Source organism: Pristis pectinata, chromosome 32 (genome assembly GCF_009764475.1).
Source record: "Pristis pectinata isolate sPriPec2 chromosome 32, sPriPec2.1.pri, whole genome shotgun sequence".
Classification (NCBI taxonomy): domain Eukaryota; kingdom Metazoa; phylum Chordata; class Chondrichthyes; order Rhinopristiformes; family Pristidae; genus Pristis; species Pristis pectinata.
Genome location: NC_067436.1, coordinates 19,159,430 through 19,177,440, shown reverse-complemented (window position 1 = coordinate 19,177,440; position 18,011 = coordinate 19,159,430). Strand labels below are relative to the sequence as shown.

The following is an 18,011-nucleotide window of genomic DNA, read 5'->3' as shown; positions in this document are numbered from 1 at the left end:
CGAGGGTCGGGGTGGTGGGTGCGAGGGTCGGGGAGGGGTGTCCCGGTCTCATTGGGAGGGGACTGTGCGCTGCTCTATTGCCAGTGACGGGAGCGGGCGTGACCGCCGCGGGTGGGGAGGCGGGGCCAGGGCGGGGGGCGGGGTCAGGGGAGGAGGCGGGGCCAGGGCGGGGGGCGGGGTCAGGGGAGGAGGCGGGGCCAGGGGGCGGGCCGGCGCCGCCGCCTCGCGCTGTGTGTGGCTGACGCGTTTCCGGCGACCCGTGGGGGGGGGCGGGGCCGGCGCTGGCGCGGGGAGAGAGCGGCCGGAGCGGCGCCATGGACAGCCGGCGCTGAGGCGGCGGGGCGGACGGCTTTCCCCCCCGGCGGCTGAGGCAGCGAGCGAGGCCCGGAGGGAAGGAGGCCGAGCGAGCGAGGGAGCGTGAGGCGAGCGGGCCGGCCATGGAGCGGGGAGCCGGGGCCGCCCTGTGGCTGTGGGCGCTGCTGGCGGCGGGCACCGGGGCGGCGGGCGTCGGGCCGAGAGTTTACACCAATACCTGGGCCGTGCAGGTGGCGGGCGGGCGGCAGGAGGCGGAGCGGCTCGCCCGGCAGCACGGCTTCATCAACCTGGGCCAGGTGAGCGCTGGGCGCCCGGGGTGCGGCGGTGGGGGGACGGGGGGGGACGCGCTCCGCAGCCGCCCGGGCCGGAGCACCGCCCCCCCCCCCTCCACCCTCCGCCGGGGGCGGTGGGCCTGCCCGGCCCCGCTGACATCTGCACGGCTCCCGGACCCTCCCTTCCCCGAGCCCCCAGCTCACGGCAGCACCGTCCACGGTCATCCATCCCCACACGGGGCTTAACGGGGCAGGAGTGATGCAGGAGGAAGCGGCTGCTGTAAAACTAACAGCAAATTAACTTATTTCCAGAATCCTGACACAAGCCGTGAGTTCTGTTTCTTTCTGTGTTTTTACATTGTCCGTCGTCGCTTGAAATACCTTTTATTTTTGTCATCATCCCTTGTGGGACATGTTTTCGCCCCTGTAACACGCACGATTCAGTAACGGGAATAAGTCCAAGTATTTTTTTTTTTGCTTCCTTGTCTATGACACGGTTCAGGAGGAATCGCCTGTGAGTAAGCGACTTGCGTAACTCATTCTTGCATTCCGAGTCGGGGGCTGTAATTTGCGTCCCGTGTTGTTGTTCTTGTAATCTTTGTTTTGCTGTCATCTGGAGGAAAAAAAACTTTGTTCTTCAAAGTCGAGTTTATTGTCATATTGTGTCGTCTTGTTCCCATGTTTTTCACCCACCTGTTCAAAGTTGCTGTTAGACATTAAAGCATCAAAAATGAGTATGCATCTCTGACTAGTATTTCAGTTTCGGATACACATTTCTTTGCATGTTTATAATATGTTGTTGACTGGGGAGTACTTTTAAGAGATTTTAAGATGCAGAGGATTCTATTTTTTTTAGAGTACTGCCTGAAAGCATCCAATTCTGATGCAGAGTCTCGATTAAAACGTCAACAATTCCTTTTCCCCCCACCCCCTCACCTCCGCAAATGGTGCCCGATCGTTCCTCCAGCAAACTGTTGCTGCCTGAGAGCATCATGATGGGTCCTTGTGTGAATAGTAATGGAAAACATGTCATGACAATGATTTTTGACTCCAGTATTAATTTTCCCCTCAATCATATCAGTGTGGATTTTGCGATTGTGTAGTTTAGTCTAATGTACCTTATGATATAATGTGCAGAAACTCTTACTCCATGAATGCAACAGAACAGATTTTCCAAGACTGTAGTATGACCAACACATCAGTAACAGATGTCAATCAATATTCTTTTTCACTGAGTTCAGTGTTAAGGTGAAGCTGTGGATTCATATTTTGCTTTACATTCTATGATTTTCATCAAAGTGACCCAAAAACTGTACTTGAGAACTTTAAAGGTTTAAAAGTTGTGGAAGCTTTAAGGTTTCTGCACTTCAGGACATTAAAGCTTCCAAGATGCATTTTTTAAACAGCTTTTCCACAAAGTAAAATATGGTGCTTCTATGGCAACTTAGTAGAATTTTTAATATACTTTATGGAAGCATCTCAAGTTTTCATTAGTTCTGTTTTAAAGTTTTTCTCTAAACTAGAATGGAATAGCATTTTTCTAATCACCGATAATTTAGTGCTATCTGCTATCCCTCAACAATTTCATAATTTCAAAAATTCAAGGTTTGTCATATTTGGAAACACATTCATCCTGAAGTGAGACACTTGCCTTTGCTTGTTAGACATTGGATTCTTTTATCAATGTCTGGTGTTGAGTTTGACTGTTTCACTATTCCTGACTACAGGCATCATGTTGAGGTCAGGGGGCATCTATAATTCCACAGGGAACTGAAAAGGGAATTCGCAGGTATCCTGAGATGCTCTTTACTTTGAGCATTAGCCTGAGTAAGGTGAGGCGTGTTGTCAGTGAGGCAGAGAAAATATGGCAATTAATGAATGCAGTCACTTTAACATAAATAACCTAAATGGGAGGTTTAGATGACAAACTGCATAAGCTGTGCTCTCTTTGAAAATATTCTCCTTGGGAATCAGGTGACCTAACTCTCAACCTCTGCTTGTTTTAGCTAGCGTTATCAGTCAAGGACAGTTTAAAGCCAGCGGTCTGTAATAATGGGGTAGGGCAAATCTGTCACTGCAGTTTATTTTTGGTTGGAAGCAGTATAGCAACTCATGAAAGTTGGGAATATATGTTTCTGGTGATAATTGCGGATTGCTTTCTGCTCCAGAAGGGCTGCCTCTGCCTTCCTCGTACCTTCACTTGATATCAGGGTTCCAAGTGGAACGTTTTTGAATATGTACCACAGAGCAGTGTCGTGCTGTTTCTGAAACCTACACAGACTGTTTGTGCAGGAGGAAGTGTTTTGCAAATTCCAGAACTGTTTACAGTTATAACTCTGTATAGTCATCTTCAAAACATGATGCATTCTAAGGTGCACTTACCATACTATTAAGTAGTTTCTACTTCATTAAATGGAACATTTGATGTTTAAGCTCTTGAAGAATTTAATGGGTTTGATTATGCTTCAGGCCACATTTGACTTTTTTTGGCTTTGCACAGTAGGATTTTGAAGAGGCCACTCTGCATTAATAAGGACAATCTGCATTCTGACACCATCTACTCTTCTTGCCTCCAAAATCTATTAAATCCCATAAAAGTTAGATCTAGAAGATCCCATTTTGTACAGACATATTTGCAGTTCCTGTGTACATTCAATGTAATGTTAAGCTGTCTAATGCATTTTAAATCCATTTGTAAATTATTTATCTCGGGTTATTCACAATTCAAACAGCAATGATGTTTTTTAATCCGGTTCTGCAACAGGAAATTGTGAGGTTAGTCAATGTGATATTAAACTACTGAGTTAAAAAGTTAATTTTCTCCTCCAGGTTTTTCACTGTCTGGCCAGCTAAGTATTTCTAGCATTTTGTTTTCATTTCAGATTTTTGACATTTATTTTCTTTTGCTTTCGTAGTACGAAATAATTTGATCAAGGGCTGATTTCTTGCCATGTCACATGTTGCTAGCAAAAATGATACCTTTTTGATGGATGTTCTTTAGTTTAGGTTCTTGGTGAAAGAAAATTGAGGGCAAAAAATGAAACCTTTGAACAATAGTTCACTGTTTGTGCCATTGGAGGGAAAAAGACATTACGTGTCCAGAAGAATGATCCATCAGTTCATTCTGCACCTCTGGTTACAGCTTCCAGGATGTTGAAATGTTAAAACATTGCATGTATTTGTAAAGCCCTGAAAGATAAAAATACTGTGGATTAAATGGAGTGGAAAATTTCCATTTTATTTGAAACAATTAAAATCATTGGGTTTCCCCTTTGCCTCCGAACTGTACTCTTTTGGACCAGGATATTGGATAGGATGGGGTGCTTAATTCGTCTTCCTCCTCGCATTTGTTCCCTGTGCAATCCCCATGCTACTTAATCAACCTTTATAGCCTTGCAGGTCTAATCCCACTCAAGGCCTCGCTGACACTGCAGCATTCACATGCGGTGATCAGTTCGACAACCCAAGGCCCATATCTTAGATTGCCCAGATGGCCATTTGACTACTTGCTTTACCATAGGCAACTCTTTCTCAATGTCTGATAATAAATATTTTAAAAGTTGAAATAGGTTTTAATTTAAATTATTTACAAATTATAAACTTTTAACTTTATATTAAAAACATTAATTGAAAGAACAAAATGCTTCCATCTTTTTCTTCCAGCTCACGGTAGCATAGTGGTTAGCACAATGCTTTACAGCGCCAGCAACCCAGGTTCAAATCCAGCCGCTGTCTGTAAGGAGTTTGTACGTTCTCCCCATGTCTGCGTGGGTTTCCTCCGGGTGCTCCGGTTTCCTCCCACATTCCAAAGACGTACACGTTAGGAAGTTGTGGGCATGCTGTGTTGGTGCCGGAAGTGTGGCGACACTTGTGGGCTGCCCCCCAAAATCACTATGCAAAAGATGCATTTCACTGTGTGTTTCGATGTACATGTGACTAATAAAGAAATCTTATCTTAACTTATCATCAACCCCATTCAAATAACTGAGGCCACAGTAGATGGCTTTCATAAGGCGGCAGAGCCAGATACCCTTGGCTCAATGTGCATGAACTCCTTCCTGGCACTGAATGCTGAGTCCATTATCAGAAGGGTGGGGGGTGGGAGGGGTGTCAGATGTAGAGGCACCCTCCTTTCACGTTCATATGTCCTTGCTGCAGTACGCACATATGAATTACACAAGTGGTGGGTGGGTGGTTGTTCTCTGCAGGATAGCCACCCACAGCTTAATGCGGTTTAACCCACTGTAAATGATGAAATTAGCAAATGGGACCCAACTAAAGAATTTGAAACTTTAAAGGTAAGTGTATCCATGTATTTGGCCCTTAATCTATTTATTCATATTGTCATTGTGGAAATTGAGTTAGCCTGATCGGAATTGGAATCAGATTCCGATTTATTAGCACTGTCATAAGACGTGAAATTTTTTTGTTTTACAGCAGCAGTACAGTGCAAAGACGTAAAATCTAGAAATTACAAAAATAGTGCAAAAAATAAAGGAATAATGAGGTAGTGTTCATGGACCATTCAGAAATCTGATGGCAGAGAGGAAGAAGCTATTCCTGAATTGTTGAGTTGAGTCAGCTATTTACTGACAAATTACTATCAAACCCAGGCCTAAAATGTTAGCATTATTGAAGGGGTGTACATAGAATGGATCTTCACTTAATTTTTGTAAGTGGTGTATGGAAATATTTTTTGAAAATGAAAGAACTTGGGATTTAGGGAGACCCAACCCAACTGTCATCTTGCTTAACATTTCCGAAATGCTGGTGCGTGGTTTTGGAGTAATTTCAGGCATTTTGCGATGCATTAGGTTTTGGGGTTTAGAAGGAGGATATTTTGGACCTTTGGGTTCTTGAAGCTATTCGTCGCTGGGATCTTCTTCATGTGATGCCTGGGTCTCCCCTATTGATGGGTCTGATTAGTTAATGGCTTCATTATCTCTGTATTGCACAAGTATTCATGTTGTCATTTTGTGTCCTGTCATTTTAGAGTTTGTTCCTTGATAGTGCTGAATTCTCCGCATTTCCTTAAAGTGCTTATTTGGATTAATATCAAATCTCTGGAGTGGACTTCAATCCAGAAACTATTATAGGGTAGGGTGCTATTGTTCAGCCAGGGTGTGTTTGTGTAAACGTACATGGTAACTGGACACTTGTGCATCTTTATCTCTTTCCTTCCAGATCGCCTCCTTGCAGGATGTGAGTTAATTTTTAGAAATAGCCTGCTCTGCTATTCAACAACTTGGATTGATCTTCCATTTCAAATCCACTTTCCAGCACCCCCCCCCCCCCCCCCCCCCCCCCCCCCCCCCCCCCCCCCCCCCCCCCAGTCCCCATACCTTGTGATTCACGCTGTGTGCAAGTTTGCATGTCAAGCTTTGAATATATGGAATGACTAACCACCCTCTGCCCTGAGGTGGAGAATTCTGAAGATTCATATCTCTCTGCATAAATACGTTGCTCATCTTTGTCATAAATGGTGGTCAGTCTCTATGAGGCCCTGCCCAAAATTAGAGACTTCAGCCGCAGAAAATGGCCTCTTAGCATGTCAGGCATTTGGGTGTTTTGGTGAAACAGCCTCTCATTCCAATAAACTCCAAAGTGTTCTTGATCTTGCTTCATCTCCTTATCCCAGGAATCAGTCTTGTGAATCTATGCTACTTTGCCTGTAAATCATCTTGGAGATGGAGAACAACAGTACGAAAAGCTCTCCGGGCGTGGGTTCACCAAAGTGGCCTCTAGATTGACAACAGTTTCCTCTGTTTTGCATTCCAAATTCCATTTGCCTTGTTGCCTGCTGTACCTGATGTTTAAATTGCTGCATTTTCAACACACCCATATCCCTGCACAACATTCACCAGTTTCTAACAATTTAAAAATTGTTTTCAAATGCAAATAATTATCTTGCGTCATCTGTCACCACCTTGCTCATTTAAAAGCCTCTGCAGATTCTGTTAAGTTTGTACCTTGCTCTCCCATTAGCCTTGCACTTCCTGCACATTTGGATACATTGCCCCCTTCTGAGTCATTAACAGATTGTAAATAGCTGAGGGCCCAGGACAGATATTTGTGGCACAAGTAACAGCCTGCTAAGCTGGAAAAATAGTTTATTCCTATCCTCAGTGTAATTGCTTTTTCTAGTGTACAACAATGCCTAATTAGGCAGGTTTTTTGAAAAGGACCAGAAAAACATTCAGTTGTAAACATTTAAATTGCATGTTTGAGGAGTTCTGGAGTGGTGTAGATTGTGAATGCAGTAGCATGAAGGGATTGGGTGGGATGGATTCTTCTAGTGAGAAAGAAACCCAAAGTACTTGGTGAATGCAGAAAAACAAATAAATATTTATTTTATTTGCTCATTACCCACCCTACATTAGTCCAAATCGTCAGCTAAATGCTGTTTGCATTCCTGGATTAAACAAAGCCTGTGATCATTTCCTGAAACCTCAGGAGTGGTTCCCAATAAAAACAATAGCCACTTAGCAGGAAGGAGATGTGGTAAGCTTGGAGCAGTTGGCTTCTAATGTGCATTGTCACAGAGTAGTAGGGCAGAAAGTAGCGCTCATTAAAACGCTTTTGCTGCTCTTTTGAAGAGAATGTGTCTCTTGAGTTTAAAAATATCATAAAATTTAATGGGATTGAGTATTGCAAACTATAACTAACTATTTATGCATTGAAAAATAAAAGCTGTAGATGCTGGAATTCTGAGTTTAAAACAGTGCTGAGGTTTCTCAAAAGATCAGGAAGGTTCAGTGGAGTGAGAGAACTGGAAACGTGAGGAAGCAGTTTAAGTTGCAGAGTGAGAATGTCTGTGGGAAGGTGGAGACCAAGGTTGTCCAGGTGTTGCAATTGCTTTTGGTGTTGTGTTTGTGGAGAGAAATGTCTGGGAAATCAGGGCAGTTAGGATAGAAAACAATGTTATGATTTGTGGAACCATTGCTGGAAATCTGAAATAAAAGGGAATGCCAGGAATGCACTGCAGATCTGTGGAGAGAGGAAAACTGAGTCGTATCACAGGTAGATGACCTTGCAAAAGAAATGGACACAAATGAAAAAGGCCGGTTATCTGAAATTGTTGAATTCAGTATTAAGTTTGGAGAACTGCAATGTGCCTGGATGGAAGATGAGGTGTTTTTGGAACAGACAGAGATCAAAGTGGACATGTGATGGCAAGTATGACTGCTGACTGGAAGCACAGGGTTACCCTTGGGACTGAACAGAGGTGTTCTGTAAAGTGTTCACCATATTCCGAGCACCAAATGTAATACATTGAATGGGAAGAAATGCAAATGAATTGCTGCTTCTCCTGGAAGGGCTGTTAGTGCCTGGACGATGAGCAGAGATGGTTACAGGGGAAAGTACCATGAGAAGAGGAATGATTGATGAAAATGGAAGAGCAAACCAGGATATTGCAGAGGAATCGGTCCATTCAGAATGGTGGGAGGCAAGGGGATGACGTCTGGTAGTGGATTGTTGAAAGTGATGGAAAGTACGGAGGCTAATCCATTCAATGTGGAGGCTGGTGTAGTGGAAGGTGAGAGAGAACCTATCCTTGCTCTGGGAGAAGGGTCAGAACAGAAGTATAGAGATGTCGTTAAGAGCTCTGCCAATCATGGTAAAGGGGAAGCCATGTTTAAGAAAAAATGAAAACCTCTCTGAAGCACTGGTGTGAATCTTGTCATCAAACAGATGCAACAGAGAAGGTAGAACTTCAAGAATGGAATGGAATCCTTGCAGGAAGTTTGGGAGGAAATGCGGTCAAGATGGCTGTGGAAATCTGTGGATTTGTAGTGGATATTGGTCACTAACTTCTCCCTGACCAGGGGACACGAATCCAGGAGGGGAAGGGAAGAGCCAGATGTGAGGGGAGGATGGAAATCGACAATGTCATGGAATTAGATGGGACTCGTGCAAGTTCCCACAAGCAAACCATGGGTCAGGAAAATGTGAGTGGAGTTAAAGAAGTTGTAGAATATGAGACTGAGTTTGACCAAGTGAGTGGTGGTGGTAGAGGCAGTAGGTGGGCCTCTGTTCAAGGAAGAAGTGAAAGGCCCTCAGACATCCTGGTGTGATGATTATATGGAGTGTTGGATGTTCTTGGTGGAAATGAAATTGGGACAAGAAAATGAAAACTCAGTGATGGAGGGCATCAGATGTTACATATCTAGGTGGGAAGGGACAGGGTAAGGGGAGAAGGAATAAAGCTAAAAGAAGTAAGTTCTTGGGACAAGAGCAGGCAGAAACAATCATAAAATGAATACATTCTGATTGTTTTGCAAGTGGAAATGGGCACTTAGGCCAATGGGCCTGTGCGTTTTAAGTTGCAAAGCACATTTCAGTTCAGTGTACATTTCAAGTTCAGGATATTGCAGAGGTATTCAACATTTCAAGTTCAGTGTACATTTGCTGAAATGTAGTAATTGCTGGTGTAATTTTGCAGCAGGTGATTTTACGGGTAGTACTCCAATACTGAGACAGTACTTTTACAGTGCAGTTCTACAAATTTCAAAGTTTCATTGGCTGATGTAACATTGATAGTAGCAAGCTATAGCATGTTTTATTTGTGCTAATTTGGTTTTATGTTGTCTCATTGTCAAGGAGCCTTGGCAGGGTGGGTTTAGACATGATGTTTCCTCACGGGAGAATCTAGAATGGGGCCACTGTATAAAGATAGTTGCCCATTTCGCACCAAATGAGGTACATTTTTTTTTGTTGAGGGCTTTGAGCCTTGGGACTCTTCTTCAAAGGCAGTGGAAACAGAACCTTAAGGTCAGGGTTTGATTCTTGATAACAGGTTACTCTGCATAGATAGGAATGTAGATTTGAGGTTACCGGATGGTCATGAAATGGTGGAGCAGGCTTGAGGTGCCAAGTGACAAACTATAAGACCATAAGACAAAGGAGCAGAATTAGGCCATTTGGCCCATTGAGTCTGCTCCGCCATTCGATCATGGCTGATTTATTTTTCCCTCTCAACCCCATTCTCCTGCCTTCTCCCCGTAACCTCTGACACCCTTACTAATCAAGAACCTATCAACCTCCACTTTTAATATATCCAATGACTTGGCCTCCACAGCCGTCTGTGGCAATGAATTCCACAGATTCACCACCCTCTGGTTAAAGAAATTCCTCCTCATCTCTGTTCTAAAGGGACGTCCTTCTATTCTGAGGCTGTGCCCTCTAGTCCTAAACTCTCCCACTACTGGAAGCATCCTCTCCACATCCACTCTATCCAGACCTTTCAATATTCGGCAGGCTTCAATGAGATCCCCTCTCATCATTCTAAACTCCAGCGAGTACAGGCCCAGAGCCATCAAATGTTCCTTATAAATTAATCCTTTCATTCCTGGAATCATTCTCATAAACCTCCTCTGGACCCTCTCCAATGCCAGCACACCCTTCCTTAGATGTGGGGCCAAAACTGCTCACAATACTCCAAATGTGGTCTGACCAACGCCTTATAAAGCCTCAGCGTTACATCCCTGCTTTTATATTCCAGTCCTCCTGAAATGAATGCTAACATTGCATTGCCTTCCTTACTACTGACTCAACCTGCAAGTTAACCTTCAGGGAGTCCTGCATTAGGACTCCTAAGTCCCTTTGCACCTCCGATTTCTGAATTCGCTCCCTGTTTAGAAAATAGTCTACGCCTTTATTCCTTCTACCAAAGTGCATGACCGTACACTTCCCTGCGCTGTATTCCATCTGCCACTTCTTTGCCCATTCTCCCAACCTGTCCAAGTCCTTCTGCAGACTCCCTGATTCCTCAACACTACCTGCCCCTCCACCTATCTTTGTATCATCTGCAAACGTGTCCACAAAGCCATCAATTTCATCATCTAGATCGTTAACATATAACGTGAAAAGTAGCGGACCCAACACCGATCCCAGCAGAACACCACTAGTCACTGGCAGCTGACTGGAGAGGGCCCCCTGTATTCCCACTCTTTGCCTTCTGCCAGTCAGCCAATCTTCTATCCACTCTAGTACCTTTCCTGTAATACCATGGGCTCCTATCTTGTTTAGCAGCCTCGTGTGCGAAACCTTGTCAAAGGCCTTCCGAAAATCCAAGTAAATAACATTCCGTCTCCTTTGTCTATCCTGCCTGTTACTTTTTCAAAAATTCCAACAGATTTGTCAGGCAAGATTTCCCCTTAAGGAAACCATGCAGACTTCGGCCTATTTATCATGTGCTTCCCAAGTATCCCGGAACCTCATCCTTAATAATGGACTCTAACATCTTACCAACCACTGAAGTCAGGCTAACTAGCCTATAATTTCCTGTATTTTGCCTCCCTTCCATCTTAAAGAGTGGAGTGACATTTGTGATTTTCCAGTCCTCTGGAACCATTGCTGAATCTAGTGATTCTTGAAAGATCACTACTAGTGCCTCCACAATGTCTTCAGCTACCTCTTTCAGAACCCTGGGGTATAGTCCATCCAGTCCAAGTGACTTATCCACCTTCAGACTTTTCAGCTTCCCAAGCACCTTCTCCTTAGTAATAGCAACTGCACTCACTTCTGACCCGACTCTCAGATTTGTGGCATGTTGCTGGTGTCTTCCACAGTGAAGACTGATGCAAAATACTTAATCAGTTGGTCCGCTATTTCTTTGTTCCCCATAACTCCCTCTCTAGTGTCTTTTCTAGCCGTCCAATGTCCACTCTTGCCTTTCTTTTACTCTTCATATATCTGAAGAAACTTTTGGTATGCTCTTTTATATTATGGGCTAGCTTACCTTCATATTTCATCTATTCTGCCCTTATTGCTTTTTTAGTTGCCTTTTGTTGGTTTTTAAAAGTTTCCAAATCCTCTAGCTTCCCGCTAATTTTTGCAATATTTTATGTCCTCTCTTTTGCTTTTACGCTGTCTTTGACTTCCCTTGTCAGCCACGGTTGCCTCATCCTCCCTATAGAATGCTGCTGCTTGTTTGGGATGAAATGAACCTGCATCTCCTGAATTACTCCCAGAAACTCCTACCATTGCTGCTCTACCATCATCCCCAAACTCTTGTGCCTCAAGTGCCCCACCCAACTCTGAGCATCAAAAAAAGATTCTCGTCTTGTCTGAATCGAAATAGCCTCTCCAAACTGACAGAACAGAGGTAGGGAAAACTCCAATTATATTGCTGATTGTTTTTCCAATGGAAAATTGTCCTTTAACAGAATTGGTAATACATATGGTAGCAGTGCAAATGTTACTGGACTGATTAACTGAAATACAAGTTCAAATTCCACCATGTTGATTGGGGAATTAAAATGTACTAAAATCTTGAATAAAAAGATGGTATCAGAAACTGTAACCATAATTTTCAGAAAATCCCTTCTGCTGCTTCCCTTTTCCCTTTGGGGAAGGAAAGCTGCTGTCTGCAACCAGTCCGACATACATGTGACCTGCAACAATGTGGCTAACTCCAAAATGGTTTGTAAGCCTCTCGTATAATTCTGTTCCACCTGAGAGTACCTTAACCACATTAACAACTGTTCAAGTGGGCTGTCCACCACTATTTTGTTCACTTTACATTGAACTTTAAAGTAAATTATGACTACAATAAACATTAAATTTCTCATCATTCCTGTCTTAACGGTATGTGACTACTTGTAACTTTAAGGAAAATGTGGAAGGAGATTAACATTCAAGAGTACAAACCTAGTATTTATAAAAGAGAAATTACTTGTGAAACGAAATCTGAATGGCAAAAAGCAGCGTTTTCCTTTTACATGTTACAATGATGTGGCATTTTGGTTTTAACTGTAACCACGTGTATGTGCTATATTTCAACTGTTACAGTAAAAAGTCACACCAGTGTTAAAACAACTGTGGTAACATTTGCTTTGCTTGTCACTCCAGGAACATCAATTCTGCAAGTAACCATTTATTGCTGTTGCCTATCACACATTGGGCTTGAATGTCGCGGTGTTTTGTCATTTTTTCCTTTATCGAGATGCAGCTTGGCATTACTAACATCAGCAAGCATTGTTTCATAGTATCACCAAACGTTCTCTAGCTTTCTTGGAACAAAACCAGATAAAGTTTGCTAGCAGAATTCTGGATGTTACAGAAAATATAATTTGCAATTGATGGGATGGTTTTTGGTTCTTTCCTATTCCCAATACTTCCTCCAAATTTAGGTGAGGAAAGGGGAATTGTCAATTTCTACGGTGACTTAGCAGTTTACTAAGTGGGAAGGCCCTTGGCAAAGGTTAAAACAGCACTTTAAAGAAAGGGGCGGGGGAATAAGTATTTCAAGAGTGATAGATTTGAAATTTGGAGGTGTACTGTTAAACTTATTAAACCCTAGCATCCTGTATACAGTTGTAGTCACTATATTCTAAGGAGGATATGGAGACGGTTCTGAGACTTGCATAAATGTGAGCATTACATACTGAGAAAGGAACTCTTGAAGCTTGGGTAAAACCTACTTTAAGTCTTTGATAGAGTGCCTTCAGAGAAAATGTTTCCACTTCTGAGAAAGACTATAACTAGGGGCTTTCACTGCAAGATATTCTCCTAGGAATCCATCAGAGAATTCAGGAAAGACTTCAAATTGAAGGGTGTTTAGAATGTGGAACAGTGCCACAGTGATTTGTGAATTATGTAAATGCATTTCAGGGAAGGCTGGACAAACATGCAAAGGAGAAAGGAATAGAGGATCAAATTAATAGATTGAGATGAAAGGGGAAGTGAGGCTCAAGTGACGCATAAATGCTTACTGACTGGCTGGGCCAAATGGTCAGATTTGTAATGTTTATCCTATGGAACAATGTTTCACCTTCCTGTCCTGAAAGTGTGCTGACTCGTGCTGAGGTTCAGTTCCACCTTTTTGCAATAATCTGTTATTTTAACCAAGCCACAATTGTTCATGTCAGCTGAAGCGGTAACAAGGTTTCCGAAACTGAATGCAATCTGATCCTTTTCTGGATTCAAGCCTGAACCAGCAGCACCAATGCAAAGGCTAAGCATCTAACCTGGAGCTTCTGGTTGTGCATATGTATAACTGATACTGTAGCGACTCACTGCACCGGCATCAAACCGGCTCCTGACATCGCAAACGACATCGGAGGCCCCGATCCAAGATGGTGTGGGGCCCTCCTTCTTCCCCATCGTCGGGCTAGGAAAGCCCGTGCGCAGGAAGGTCAGGTGAACCGCGTGTGACGTCAGTGCGGGAACTGTAGCAGGGGAAGTTTTCGGATATTAAAGGTGCACCGTGCTCCTGTCATTTATTCGACTTCTGATTTCAAACCAGCAACTCTGTCTTCATTTCGTAGTGTGTAGCTAGCTGCTACGTTGGTGACCCCGACGGGCCCAAACGTTTTTGGACCCACAGTGTCTGCACAACAAGAGGTACAGGCAGTAGCCCTTAAATTGCCCACCTTCCGGACCCTCAGGCCTCATGTCTGGTTCGACCAGGCCGAGGCCCAGTTCTAGATTCACCAGATCACCAGGGATGACACCAAGTACTACTACGTTGTGAGCGCCCTTAACCAAGACACTGAAGCCCAGGTTGAGGACTTCATTCAGGCACCCCCGGAGGAGGAGAAGTACGATAAGTTCAAGACCCTCCTTGAGACTTTCGGCCTTTCCCGACGCGAACGGGCCTCCCACCTCCTCCACCTCAATAGGTTGGGTGACAGACCCCCGTCTGCGCTCATGAACGAGATGTTGGCCCTGGCAGATGGCCACAAACCCTGCCTGATGTTTGAGCAGGCCTTCCTGGAGCAGTTACCCGACGACATCCACCTGCTCCTGGTGGATGTCGATTTCAGCGACACCTGGAGTGTGGCTGCCTGGGCGCATGTCCTTTGGCAGGCGAAAAAGGAGAGTGGGGCGTCCGTCGAGTGTGTTGCCACGCCACGTACCCAGCAGGCCAGACCCAGCAATCGAACGCACCCCACCTGCCACCAGGTCTGAGACACCGACCAACCAATGGTGTTTCTATCACCAGCTGTGGGGCGCTGACGCCCGCAGGTGCCGGCCACCATGCAGGTTTCCGGGAAACGCTAGAGCCAGCCGCCGCTGATGGTTACGGTGGCTGGCCACCCGGATAGCCTCTTGCATGTGTGGGACAGGCGTTCCGGATGTCGTTTCCTAGTGGACACTGGAGCCGAAGTCAGCGTCATGCCTCCCAACAGCCGCGAGACTCGCAACTGCACACCAGGTCCCGCCCTCAGAGCCATCAATGGTAGCGCCATTCGGACCTTTGGCACTCGTTTGGTGCACCTCCAGTTCGGCACCTGCAACTTTACTCGGAAGTTCATCCTGGCCGCCATTGCGCAACCACTCCTTGGGGCAGACTTCCTTTGTGCCAACAGTTTGCTGGTTGACCGGCGGGGTAAGCGTTTGGTACATGCCAGGACCTTCCAAACGTTCTCGTTGGATGAGGCCAAGCTACTGGCCCCACACCTGGACTCCGTCACTACATCGACCAATGAGTTCGCCAGGGTCCTGGCAGAGTTCAGGTCCGTACTAAAGCCTCAGTTCTCCACCACCTTGCCCAAGCACGGCGTCCAGCATCACATCCCCACCCAGGGCCCTTCCCTCCACGCCCGCACCTGGTGTCTACCCCCGGACAAGCTCCGCCTCGTGAAAGAGGAGTTCAAAAAAATGGAGGAGTTGGGGATCATCCACAGGTCGGACAGCCCGTGTGCCTCTCCGCTACATGTGGTCCCAAAGGCAGCCAGAAGCTGGCCACCCTGTGGCGATTACCGACACCTGAACGACATTACTACCCCGGACTGGTACCCTGTGCCGTATATTCAGGACTTCGCTGCCAACCTGCACGGGTGGTCCATTTTTTCCAAGGTCGACCTCGTCTGCGGGTATCACCAGATCCCGGTGCATCGGGACGATATTCCAAAGACGGCGCTGATCACACCTTTCGGCCTCTTTGAATTCATCCGGATGCCCTTTGGCCTCGAACGCTGCTCAGTCCTTCCAACGACTGATGGATGCGGTCGGGTGCGACCTGGACTTCGTCTTCATATACCTCGACGACATCTTGATCGCCAGCAGCGGCCGCCAGGAACATTTCATGCACCTCCGCCAACTCTTTTCTCGCCTGACCGCGGCCCTGTCGTTTATTCAACTTCTGATTTCAAACCAGCGACTCTGTATCTTCATTTCGTAGTGTGTAGCTAGCCGCTACAATACAACATTGTGTGCAAGGTTATTGAACAACTTTAAAATAGATTTGGTGTGTGGATTGCATAAATCTACATGAAGGGAGTGGAGCAATGGTTATACAGGGATTTAAATAAACATTTTGGTTGAACAGTGCAGTGCTTCTTGCTTGTGAGGTTGTCTAAGAAAACTACAGAAACATTCTGTGATGCTGTGAATACCAGTGAAACGTCCAGATATTTTTTAGTCTGATAGGTTGCTAACCACATTACCTAGAATAAACACTGATGTTAATAAAAATCTGCCTTCAGGAGGTTGCAAAGCGTCAAAATTTAGCAGCTGTTCACTTGATGATTTAGTTTGTAGTTATGAAAGCCACCAAGGCAGAGGGATGTGTGAGAGAGATGAGGAAATACTAACATTCTTTTGGACCATAAGAATATAAAAATGTAAGAAAGAGAAGCAGGAATGGGCCACTAAGCCCCTCACCTCTGCTCTTCGATAACATCATGGCTATGTATTTTACTTCATTTTTACAGGCTATCTCCTCTCTTTCTTCCCAGTCCTGATGAATGGTCTCAACCAAAACGTTGGCTGTCCACTTCCCTCCATAGATGCTGTCTGACTCGCTGTCCTTTGTGTATTGCTCTAGATTTCCAGCATCTGCAGTCTATTGTTGTCTGCATTTTGCCTCATTGTCACTTTCCTGAACCAACCCAAGATCCCTTGATTCCCTTAATATCTAAAAATCTGTCCACCTGTCTTGAATGTACTCAGCAACTGGGCCTCTACAGCTCCCTTGGGTAGAGAATTTCAGAGGCTTATTACCTTCTGGGTGAAGAAATTCCTTCCCTGTCCTGAATGGCTTGTTTTGAGACATGACCTCTGATTCTAGATAACTCAGCTGAGGGAAACCTCGTCCCTGCAAGAGCCCTGAAGGTAATTTGTATGTTTCAATGAGGTCACATTTATCTCTCTAAACTAGGAGAATACAAGCCCAGGCTGTGTACCTTGTCATGGGACATCCTAGGAATCAACCTGGCAAACTTGTGCATTCCTCTGTCAAAAGTATATCCTTGGGTTGGGAAATCAGACCTATACACATGCTATTCCGGATGTGGTCTCAACAGGGGCCCATATAATTGGAGTAAAACATTTCTTGTCCTTTAATCCTTGTGTATTAAAGGATTAGGGGACAAGATTAAAGGATTTAAGTGCGATACAGTGGCACATCGCGTAGAGCTGCTGCCTCAAACATGAGGCCCATAGAGATCCAAACGCGAGCGACCCTCAGGTATTGCCTGCGTGGAGAGCTTGCATGTTCTCCCTGTGACCACGTGTTTCTTCCCCCCCGCCTGTGCTCTGGTTTCCTCCCACATCCCAAAGATGTGTGGATTGGGAGGATATTGGCCACTGTAAATTACCCCTTGTGTGTAGGTGAATGCTAGAATACGGGGGGGGGGAGGGTGGGAATCAATGAGAACGTAGAGTGGAAGGAATTAATGTAGGATTAGTGTAAATGAGTGTTTGATCACCACTGACTCTGGGTCAAAGGGCCTGGTTTCACCCAATATCCCTGACTCTAACATACCATACAATTTCTAATGTTTGCTGTACTTGTTAACTTTTGGGTGCATGGAAACCCAAGTCTGTCTGAATACCAACACCTTTCAACTTCACCGTTTTTTAAAAAAAAATAGCTGCACATTTCGATATACTATCAAAATAGATGGCTTCAATTTTTTTTGTATTACATGAAATGCCATCACCCATTCACCTAGCCCGTCTATATCTGCCCTGATGCCCCTTTGTATCTTCCCTGAAAGTCATACTGCCACTTAGTTTTGTATCATTGGTAAACCTGGCCCTTCATCTAAATGATGTTGAACAGCTGGAGCCCCAATATTGATCCTTGTGGCACCCCATGTTACAGCCACCCAACCTGAAAATAAACCATTAATATCTATTGTTTTCTGTCTGTAATTTCACCTTCAATGCATGCGAATAAATTGACCTCTTATCTAATTTAATATCTTTTGTGGCACCTTATCTAGGCGTTTGGAGCCCAAATACGTCATGTCAAATCCATTGATTTACCCGTAACCGTTCTGCCATTTGGAAAAGATTTGTCAAACATAATTTCCCTTTTGTAAATTCTCTGCGAATGAGATTATTTTCGAAGTGCCTCATCACCACTTCCTTTATAGATTATAGCATTTCCTGTGCTACTGACTTCAGAATAGCTTCTGTGGTTCCTTGTTTTCTCTCTCCTGCCTTGTGTTTAAAGGATTACATTTTCTT

General features: G+C 44.8%; 1 protein-coding gene across 1 annotated transcript in view; it reads left to right on the top strand.

Annotated features, from left to right (window-relative positions):
- Positions 1–263: 263 nt before the first annotated feature.
- LOC127585267 (furin-like) overlaps positions 264–18,011 on the top strand; it is a 100,931-nt gene continuing 83,183 nt past the window's right edge. Inside the window, exon 1 of the mRNA XM_052042596.1 lies at positions 264–611. Coding sequence (XP_051898556.1) covers positions 438–611 — 174 coding nt within the window. The 5' untranslated portion in view covers positions 264–437. The remainder of the gene's footprint in view (positions 612–18,011) is intronic.